Here is a 10,822-nt window from a genome sequence, read left to right as displayed (position 1 = left end):
ATCAAAGTCCTGCTAAGCAGGCTTAAAATTTTTTAACCTGATACCTTTTCAGCTTCTGGCTTTCCATGACAATTATCAGACTGGCATTTGTCAAGCTGATGCCTGTTTTGTTGGCATAGTTCACACATGGCAGCTAATTCTGCTGGGTTCTTGTTTGGCTGAGTCTAATCTCTTGGAATTGAAGAGTCAGCCAGACTTGGTATACCGTATACAACAGAAAAGGCTGCTTATGAATACTACCACAGAAGCACTATGTTAGTGGACCCTGATAAAGAAGGTGAAGAAAACGTTCTCCTAGTCCCTTCTCTCATGCTCCTGTCTTGAAAGTTGTTGGTTAGTTGCTTTCTAAAATGTTTTTGATAACTCTCCTCCTTCTTCTGTGTGCTGAAATTGACAGAAACATAAGTCTGCAAATGCCAGGTACTCAAGTCAAAAAACACTTAGGGTTTACTTTTCAAACTCTGCTCTGCAAACTGCAGAAACGTATTTATTAAGTGAACAGATGGCTTTTCCTAGTCACATGCTTCTAAGAACTGCCTTTTTCATTAAAAACTATGTTGCAGTACAAAGAGCACAGCTAAAAACATTGCGTCTTCCATATTGCCTACAGTAAATATGTCTACAGCATTTTAACAATTAAACCTCTGAGATCTCTTTCATCCAACTAAGAACTTCCCAGGTGCATAGCTGCACAATGAACATCTCTAGAATTTCCTTGCTAATTGTAATAACATGAATCATTCTTGTTTCTGTTTGTTCTTTTAACCAGATAAGATTTTCTCCACAATGTAAAGGACCTTGTTCCATTGCTGCAATACCAGTGCTGTACCAAAAGTTGCTCTAACAAGTAAACACCACTGGTGAGAACCTACACACAGCAGTATCCACTTGAGGTAACATTTATGCCATACTGAAGGCCATCTTGAAGTCCATCACCTGCATAGACCATGTGCCATTCATGGCACGTGAGAAAAACACTGTCAGGTCTGTTGCTTCTGCTAAGAAAGCAGCTCCTCTGCAAATAGCTCTCCAGCATGTAATGCACACAAAGTTTACATCAACAAAGGAACCCTGAAGTTTCCTAAATGGAAGGACTATCTCACATAAGCTAGCCAGCTTTGCATACAAACTTCTTAGAGCTGTCATTAGACTATAGAACCCTACCTTTTACTTGTGCTACGAATCAGGGCAACTGCCTCCAGTGCTGACAAAGTAGAGTTGTAGCATGATCTGTAATAACCTACTTTGCAGCTCTTCGTTTGTTTTTGTTGGTTTTGGGTTTCGTTTTTTTTTTTGGTGTTTTTGTTTTCTTTTCTGCTGATTAATTTTCACTAACATGAGTAATGTGAGTTGATGGGTGGTGCTGTGTGAGGAGGGAATGCTATCAAAGTCTAAGACTTTGTTATGCAGTGGAAGATATGCACAAGCAAGCACAGGGTTTTGCAACATATAAGAACTGTTTATGATTTTACAGCTTATGATTCATATGTAGAAAAGGCAGCAAGAATAATGGTTACAGTTTTGCAAACTTAAATTGGAAATTATCCTGAATGTTGATTAAACTCTGGAAAGTGTTAAAGGGCATCTTGGGATCTCTTTTTACTAATCTAAAATGTGTTATTAATAACAAAAATTAATAATCATGTTTACTACATAAGGCTTGAAGACAATCAAGTACAGGATTTCCATCATGTTTCCAGATGACAACAATAGCCTACCCCTTCCTTGATTTTCTAACTTGTTTTTCTTCACTTATCTGGATATGGACAGAAAAAAATCCCTGCTAGCTGCCCATCCCACACAACAAGATATAAGCAAACAACAAATAAAAGACAGCATGCCCATAAATGAGATTATTTGCCCACTAATCAATGTATTACTACAAAAATAAGAACTACATATACCTGCAAACACCTGTTTCTGGCAATATATTATTTTGAATTCAGTATTCAGTTTTGGAGGTTTTGTTTGTCTGACTCCGGTTTTTTTAACCTCTTTCTGTCTATTTCAAAGAACAGGGTTTCTAAGTAAACACTGATATTCTAGATCACCAGCTGTAGTTACTCATTGCAGAGAAACAACCTGAAAACCTAACTTTCATCAAGAAGACTCAGAAAAAATGAGGTCTCTGTATGGGCATTTGAACTGCAAGCAACACAAAGTATCCTTTTAAAACATCACAAGGTCAAACAGGATTATTATTTAACTTAACTGGTTCCGATCCTGCCATGTCATCATAGGAGATGCACAGATGCTGAAATAAGAGCTCTCTCATGTAACATAATCTGCATATAATTATGCATTATACATCTATACATCTATAAGATGTATAGCTATCTGCAATACAGAGCTTTTTGCAAGAATTAACAGCAATCTTTGGAGTAAGTCTAGTTATACTGTCCACTATACCCGATTCTTTTTTTTTTTTTTTTTTTGTCTTATGCTTTAGCTTTATAGTATAGTGCTCAATCTTTCTTGCACCTATGAGGTTTAGGTGCTTGATTCTACAGTGATAATACTCAAAACCGGAGGTCTCGTAAGACACTGGCTCTGTAATAGTTAAGATTGAGCAATAGTTTTCAAAAGTCTTTCAAAGAGATCTTTAATTTAATGTCTTTAATTTGGAGAGTACGGAAGAACTGAACTGGATGACAGGAAAGAAAGCTATACATTTATCCTAGGGCCATGGATTCTCTTGCTTTGACTTTAATGCTGGGCTATTTCAGTTATTCTTATTGACTCAATGTTAATAAAAAATCAGTGCAGTGGGTAAAGCCAGAAACTGTACATACGATCTTGACAGGGTAGAAACAAACACTTTAATTTGGCCTTTCAAAATGATAGCATTAAAAATATCTTAACTTCACAAAGGCAAAAATTTAAAACTCCTTAAAGTGTTTTAAGCAAATTAATTCCTCATAATTAGATATTTATCAAACGTGAGTGAAAGTATTTGTAAAGACAAAACCCCATGAACTTGAATGGCAGCACACTATGTCTAAGTTATTACATATATATACATATATATTACATATATATACAGAACCGTTACACTGAACTTTAAAGTAGATTTTTCTATTGTCTCAAGGGGTAGATAAGCACCCTACTTCCATTTATGTTTTTTTCAAATCTTCTACCTTGTAATTCTTCCTATTGCAAACTTGGGGGGGGGGGGGGGGGGGAGGCAAGGAGGAACACCCAGAAAAACAAAACAAACCAGGAATTTTTTTTGGTTTCTTTTCAAAGTTTTCCTCAACATATTAAACTTCTGAATTTTTCAGACTAATATCCATAGCTATGTACTGAAGAGTTGCTTAATTTGTGAGCTGAAGCTCTTCTGACTGCTTAGCAGACACAGAGATATTGATCTGACAAATTTATATGAAAGCAAAGCTGATACCTGTAGATAATTTTCATTAAAAACAAAAACAAACAAAAACAAAACAAAACAAAAAAAACACCAAGCAAAAAAGCAAGCAAATTCTTAAGAAATGTATAGACAAAGAAGTACGTATGATTTCTGGGCAAAACAACAAGCCTGAAAAAGTCACTGGACGATAACCTCCCTCTCACTCTAAGTTGCCTAGAATTCATTACTGTATTTTCCATTATGGCATTCTCTTTTTTTTTTCTTTTTTTTTTTTTTCTTTTTTTTTTAAATACAAGGATCTCAAAGTTACTCCTTTGGACATCTAAAATCTTGAAGTTATTGAGACTCAGCACACCACATATAAGCATATATGTTATTTCTGGTTGCTAGACTTGAAAATGAGGGTTAGAGAAGCAAGGGAGTTGCCAGACAGTTTAATAAAAAGAACATTAAGAATCTTCATTTAATTGCTCTGTTCTAGCCAGCCAAAAATACACACACAAGTAAATACTGGGTCAGGTTCACCTGCAGCAATTTCATTCTGTTCTCTTCCATAAGATTATTTCTTCCTTCTATATTAAAAAAAAAAAAAAGACCCCCCCCAAAAAAAAACAAACAAAAAAAAAAACAAAAAAAAAAAAAACAAAACAACCCAAAACCAAAACAGAAAGGCAAGTATGGAGTACATACACTCACAGGTAAACGTATCCAAGAGGGAAAAAATACCATTAGGTTAGAGATACCATTTAGAAAGAAAGCTCTTCTCTTACTTGAGAATCTTTGCAGTCAAACAGTGTATACACTTCTCTGTAAAGAATTCAGTGATTCTCTCTAACAGTATTATTTATAGCTTTGGTATCTACTCCTCTCATATGGAAATTACTCTGAGGTTTTGCTCTGTATTACTCTTTGACAGCTTACAGTATCAGCAATTACAGTAAAAGATGAGAGCATTTATAATGATTAACCATTCTGTTCAGTTATTAATTTGCAGAACTTGAAGCTGAGATTGCTTCTAAGTCATCTTTCAGCAACATATTTATGGGATCAGAGAGTGATTAAAAATATAAGAAAGTGCGATGCTTTCAAGTTCCTGAAAAACACATTTCTAGCAATATCACTGATAAACAAAAGAGCTGTATTTTTGTGCAGTCCTTTTAAACAAAATACCAAAGATGATTTAAACACATACCAACTAGAGGATTATATGTTTTTCTGCCCAAACACCTTTAATCAAATTCCTGTGAAATGTTAACACACATGATTTAAAGATATACATTTTCACAAGACTTAGACAAAAAAAAAGTTTTGAAATGCAGCTATATTCTTTACTGATTTGCAAATCACATTCATTTTCCCAGAAAAGTCTTTCCTTAATTCTCCATGTTCTAACAACAGGTGGAAAAGGAAAAAAATAAGCTGGATTGGGCCCTTCTAGTTAGTTTTACTTCTGAAGCACTACTCAAATTTATAAAAGAGAAAAATAATACACAAAAACCGTAGCAAAAAATGTGGATGTATCATTGTTATTTTCTGCGCTTCATGGGTGCTGAAGTAGCTTTGAATGGCAAAGGAAATCACTTAAATTATTGTAACAATACTACCTACATTGTAATGCCAGAAGTCATTTGTATCTGCACAAGATACTAAGTATTGCTGAACAGTGGTAGAAACACAATGCGTATTTTTAAGGGAAATAAGCAGAGAAAGAAAAGGTTCAGATTTATCACTTATCCCTGAGACAAAAGTCTTAAGCTGAGCTCAGTTTAATTATTTTGAGGTACACAATCAATCGATACACTGAAATTCCTTTCAACTACCAAGAAAGTAGGTGCTGTACACTCTACGTTAAAGACTCCTTTACAGTGAAGCCCGAGATACAGCAGCCACAGAGGTTTATCAGAGGCAGTTTCAGACACTTCCTGTGCCTACACACAGTTTTTTTCTGAAGACTTAGTCAAAATGGTCTAACTGATGTTGAATCACTTGTTAATGGTCTTTACCCTTCTGCCAAATGAAGGCTAATGCCGGAGGCCATACGTATACAGAAGCAGTTTACAACTATGACATCAATAATTGTTTAATCATGTAATCATGGAAATGGAAAGTGGAATAGAAGCTGACATGCTTCTGGGTATTGGGTATTTGATGGATTCATACAAATTCATTCTGATGTAACAAAAAGCTTACCCTCTGTTCATTAATGTACTGCTTTTTTACTTGCAGAATTAATTTATTTCTTATTTTAAGTCAAAGGATTTATGCCTTTGTATTGTTTATAAACTAATAAGATAGAGCCACCTACATCTTGCTTGCTATGTAAAGCAGGGGAAGAAAAAGATATCTTCCTGCTATAGTTAGTTCTTTTTGGAGTGTTTTTTTTTTCAGTTATTAATGTTTGAGTCCTTTTACACAGCTTTGTGTTAAAGAAAACAAAACCAAACCCACCACAAACAACTCCTCCCCCCCCAAAAAAAGACCAACCAAAACCAACAAAAAAAAACCCACACAAAGAACCAAAACCAAAAAACAAATCACAAGTACTACATCTCTACAAGTGTATTTTATATACTAGATTAAGCTCTGAATTCACTATTAAAAGGTGCTTTAAGTTGTACAAACCAACCCCTCATTCTTTCCCTGTGATAATTCTCACAAGACATGAACAAAGGGAAAAAAGAAAAAAAGAAAAGAATTATTAAGCTTTTTTTACAAATGTGTCTGAAGGAACAAAAAAAAAAAAAAAAGGAAACACTGGTTTGTTTGTTTTTTTTAAATGAAAAGGAACGAAAAAAAAGTTTGGTTTTATGGTGCCTGTAATACCTGAAGCATTCAGCTGATGTACTCTGAGTCCTGGTGAGGCTAACCCACAGACATCAACATGTTAAAAACAAGACTAAAGGAGACCACAGGGAGACGAAATTTAGACAAGTTTTTAGGCCTTTAATAATTAAGACTTGCAAATTGTACAGGTCCTTCGATAATACATATATGTATTAAAAAAAAATAAACCAAGGGATTGAGGAGAGGAGAGGAGAGGAGAGGAGAGGAGAGGAGAGGAGAGGAGAGGAGAGGAGAGGAGAGGAGAGGAGAGGAGAGGAGAGGAGAGGAGAGGAGAGGAGAGGAGAGGAGAGGAGAGGAGAGGAGAGGAGAGGAGAGGAGAGGAGAGGAGAGGAGAGGAGAGGAGAGGAGAGGGACGCCGTGGGACGCAGAGGAGCGGAGTGGAGCGCGGAGGAGGGCAGAGGAGAGCACGGGAGGGCGGAGGAGCGCACGGGAGCGCGGAAGAGCCTCGTGTGCCGCCAGCCTCGACCGCTAGGGGGAGTAGGGGCGCTTCCGATGGCGGCGAGGCGGGAGGAGCGTGCGGTGCAGCCCCCGGGCCCCGGCTGCCGTCACCCCGGCAACGCGGCGGGGCGGAGCCTTTTCCGGCGGGAGCCGCTCACCTGCTCGCACTGCGCTTTGCTGTTGCCCGCGGCCGGCGCCGCCTCCCGCTCCTGCTCTGGTGCGGTATCCGCGGCTCCCGCAAGAGGGGTGACCGACCGCTGGTACCGCCCTGGGGGGTCAGTGGGGAAGGAGTTTTGTTTTACGATTGCGTTTCTCGCCGCAGTGTTCTGCATGGCAGACAGAAACTCATCCGCACACAGCCCGCTTAAAACCCCATTGCGGCGTCCGGCGCTGAAACGGTTACCTTCAGTGGCAAGGGCTGCACAGGAACGACCCTGACGCCTCAGTAATTCAATTAGTCAGGTTTCTAGAAGGTGGAGTTGGGTGGTTTTTTTGGCATGGAGGGGGAGGAGAAGCCTGGGACAACGCCTCCTTTCTCGTGTTTCGAGCCAATGGCGTCGACGTATTAAAAAAAAAAAAAAAAGAAAAAAAAAGAAAAAAAAAAAAAACCAACCCAAGCTGTAAGCAAACAGCAGGCTGTACGCTGAGTGGCTGTGCGGGCTGACCCCCCCTTCCACAAGTAAACTGCATGCAAAAACGCCACATGATCCAGCAGCAGCGCCCGTGCTCCGAGCTGGCAGCCTGCACCTCCACCTCCTCCTCGCCTCCTTCCCTCCAGCACACCGGCGCCAGCTCCTGCCTCGGATACACGCGCGTGCACGTATGTATGCGTGCGTACCTCCGCGCACCGCGTTCCGCCCGCTGCGGCTGCCTCAGCTGCGCACACGCGTGTACCTCTGCAGCGCAACGCGCCAGTCTCCGAGCTTTTCCAGGTTGCTGATGTCGGATTTACACGCAGTGAAGGGACCGGTCATTGCAAAAGGGGGCGTGACTGTTTAAAAAGGTTTTTTTTTCCCCTTCCCATAAAGCAATTTTTTTTCTTTTTTTTTTTTTTTTCCCAAAAACTGACTTTTGTCCCTCCAATCCTCGTCGCGCTTTACGATCCCTCCCTGCCTGCCGCCGCATTCAAGTTTATTTATTTGCCTGCTGGCGTGGTATATATTATCTCGCTGCTCTTGCTGCTTCAGAGGGAAAAGGGGAGCAGCTGTTGGGCAAGACCGAGACGAAGAACTGGGTTTCTTCCCCCCCCCCCCCCCGCTGTCTCCTTATGTAGTCATCTGAGGAGTGGATTCTTTCTCTTCCCCCCTTCCTGCTCTTTCAAACTGTTTTGTCCTTCCGCAGAAGTTGATGTTCCTGGGACTGGACCCTGCTTTATCACGGAGAGGTTCCGGGAGACTGAAGGAGCAGATTTCCGCACGCCGCCGTGTCCCTCCGTTCGCACCCCTAGCAGAAGAGGCGAGCCAAGACCAGCACCATTAGAGGAGTTTGCAGGCTTGATTTTCTAGTCCAAGGTTCTGCTTTTCTACGCCCTCTCATAGAACAGTTTTTTTAATTTCCATCTCCTTGGCTTCCACGCCGCAATATTTCTTGGATTTGCCGTTCGTTTTTTTTTTTTTTTTTTAACTACCCCACTCCTTTTTCTTTTTTTTTTTTCCCCTTCCATTTTTTTTTTCCTTCCGCCTTCGCTGTTGCTCAGCCCTTGGTGCATCCACCGCCCAGGAACAGGAAGGACAAGAAACCACTCCACAAAGTCTTCAAGACACTCTCTGTGCTGCAGAACAGGCTCCCCAACTCCATCAGCGCAGCAAACTCCTCAGGGCTTTTGCTTCTCTCACCCTCTCCCTCCCCCCCTTATTTTTCCTTCTTTTTCCCTCTTTTTTTTTTTTTTTTTTTTTTTAGTTTTATTGTTTGTTTTTAATTTGCTGAGGGGCAGGAAGGAAAACATAAACTTTGTACTTAAGATCCGCTGGTACTTCTCGCCCCTCTGACAGCCTTTAATACACTGCCAGGACCCCTGTGGGCTTGCGGGGTAAAGATCTTCTTCCCTTTCCCTTCTCTCCTCTCCGCTCTCTCGCTCGCTCTCCCCCAGGCGTCCCCCGAGCCGCGGGGCCGCTCGCAGGGGGCTGAGGAGCGGTGCCTCTTCGCCCGCCTCGCCGGCGGGCCGGTGTATGTCGTGGCGCGGGTTCCGTGCGGGACTCCCGGTGAATGAGCACCGCCCGCCTCTTGCCGCCGCCGCCGCCTGCCTTGGCCCCCACCATCCTCCGCAGGGGTGAGGCTCCCTGAGGGACCGCGAATCGCGCCTCCCTGACGGCTGCCCGTCTGCGGAGGCAGGCGCTCGGTGAGGAGCCGGCCCGCCTCTTGCTCACCGCTTTTTATTTATTCACCCCGCAGCCTCCAGCTTCCCGGCTCGGTCCCGCTTGCTTTTATTTTTGTTTATTTTTATCACCCCCTCTTTCTCCATCTCTCCTCATCCCGCCTCGCCGCGATGCCGCACGTGGAGATGCTGCTGCTGGCGGCCGCGGCGCTGTGGGTGTGCGTGCGCGGGCAGGAGCCCGGCGCCAAGGCGGTGGCCGACCGCTACGCCGTGTACTGGAACAGCACCAACCCCAGGTACGCGGGGCGGGCGCGAATCGAGCAGAAACTGCCCCGGCTGGAAGATGAGGGGAGGGAAACTTTCTTTTTCAGAAGATACAGGCAGCGACGGGGGAAGCAGGACGGAGGCGGTGGCATTTTTTTCTCTGTGCTCCCGCCACTTTCCCCGGGCTCGGCAGGCACCGGGCCGGGCGGATGCTCCTCCGGTGCGCCGTGGGCAGGGGGAACACAGGCGCCTCTAGGAGTTGGGGTGGGATGAGGGGACGCGGGCAGCCGCCGTCCCCCGGGGGGCTGCTGCCTCAGGCAACGCGCGTTCCCGAGGCAGGGGTCTCTTTTCCCGGCGGGACGGGACGGAGCGGGGCGACCGGCCCCGGCTTCGCGGCAGCCGCGGCCGGGATCACTGTCAGCTGCGGTGGAGGGGTGTCTTTCCCCTGGCCCAGCCCTGCCTTGCCCTGCCCTGCCCTGCCCTGCCCGCCCGGAGGGGGGCTCTCCCGGGCAGGCTAGAGGTACCCGTGAGCAGGTAGGTAGGTACGGAGCCAGGGGCCGGGGCTCGCCGGTGTCCCCGGCGGGGTGAGCGGTGCTGCAGAGCCTCCCCGCGCACGGGCGCGCTGGAGGGTTTTCGACAGCAGGCTTAGCATGCAGTTCAGCCAATCTTCTGCTGAAAACGGAGGCTTCATTAATTTTTTTTTTCTGGAGTTTTCCCTCATGTTTAGCATCAGACCTGCTCCAAATGGTATCCATGTGTTTGCGTAAAGAACCACCTGGGTATTACATTTTCTTTTTCCCTTGTTAAAGTGCTTGTGAGCAAACTCACCCTTTTTTAAATATACGCCCCCCCCCCCCCCCCGGAGAGAAAAAACGCCAAATCCACAACCCCCCCGTCTAGCTAGTCTTAAGTACATTTGGGGACATTTTATCTTAGGTTATCTCTTTCTTACACTTCTGATACTGCTGTTGGGTTTGAGATTAGTACATTGATTTTTGTCACAGGTCATGTTTTTTAATAGATCTGTGTTGCTTGCAGAAAACTCCTCTATTCGGTATTCCAGAGTAGCTTCAAAACAGGTGATGCCGAAGTTAACGGGCAGAATTTTCAAGTGCCCAGACTTAGCTACTCTGCCCAGCACTTTAATGTTGTGATCCTGGTAACAACGCCCCAATGATAAGTAGGTGACAAAAAAAAGCTTGAGACAAAGATTTGTCCAAAGTAACAATCGTGCTTGGGAATGATGAGCATTCATATTTCCAAACCCCTCTCTCTACATTTTCCTTGTTTTACACGTTACTTAAAAAAAAAAAAAATATTCAGAGTAAATAAGGTGAAAAGTTACATCTCACATCAAAGGACACACTTCTCAAAAAATTGCTTGTCTCCCAAAACCAGAGTTTATTCTGCTCTTGTTAAGCAAAATGAAATTAACTGATGACTGGGTGGGTGGGTAAGTAAAATTCACAAATTCCACTGGGCAGAATGAGGATTGTTGAAATAGTTCTCACTAAATGCACATGTTGCTGGTGTAACAGCTAAAATACTTAAAAAATAGCTTTGCATTCAATATTTTTCACTTCTGTCTTTTG

The 10,822-nt window shown here is 43.3% G+C and overlaps 1 protein-coding gene and 2 long non-coding RNA genes across 4 annotated transcripts in view; 2 read left to right on the top strand and 1 right to left on the bottom strand.

The window, feature by feature from the left end:
* Nucleotides 1-1,279: 1,279 nt before the first annotated feature.
* LOC133282621 (uncharacterized) lies at nucleotides 1,280-7,655 on the bottom strand. Its single transcript, XR_009747674.1, has 3 exons — nucleotides 7,491-7,655; nucleotides 3,868-3,942; nucleotides 1,280-1,756 (listed from the first exon to the last, which is right to left on the bottom strand). It is a non-coding gene; the product is annotated as an uncharacterized LOC133282621 (long non-coding RNA).
* Nucleotides 6,790-8,210, top strand: LOC133282620 (uncharacterized). Its single transcript, XR_009747673.1, has 2 exons — nucleotides 6,790-7,472; nucleotides 7,994-8,210. It is a non-coding gene; the product is annotated as an uncharacterized LOC133282620 (long non-coding RNA).
* Nucleotides 8,211-9,077: 867 nt separating this feature from the next.
* Nucleotides 9,078-10,822, top strand: part of EFNA5 (ephrin A5) — a 210,704-nt gene continuing 208,959 nt past the window's right edge. For both annotated transcript variants that reach the window (XM_061478701.1, XM_061478700.1), the window contains exon 1: nucleotides 9,078-9,262. In XM_061478701.1, the coding sequence (XP_061334685.1) occupies nucleotides 9,138-9,262 (125 nt within the window). In that variant the 5' untranslated portion in view covers nucleotides 9,078-9,137. The remainder of the gene's footprint in view (nucleotides 9,263-10,822) is intronic.

Source organism: Pezoporus flaviventris, unplaced genomic scaffold (assembly GCF_033815535.1).
Source record: "Pezoporus flaviventris isolate CSIRO_AGI_PZ_B2104156 unplaced genomic scaffold, CSIRO_AGI_Pfla_v1 ptg000130l, whole genome shotgun sequence".
Classification (NCBI taxonomy): domain Eukaryota; kingdom Metazoa; phylum Chordata; class Aves; order Psittaciformes; family Psittacidae; genus Pezoporus; species Pezoporus flaviventris.
Note: the sequence above shows the minus strand (reverse complement) of the source record. Positions and strands in the feature narration are given on the sequence as shown.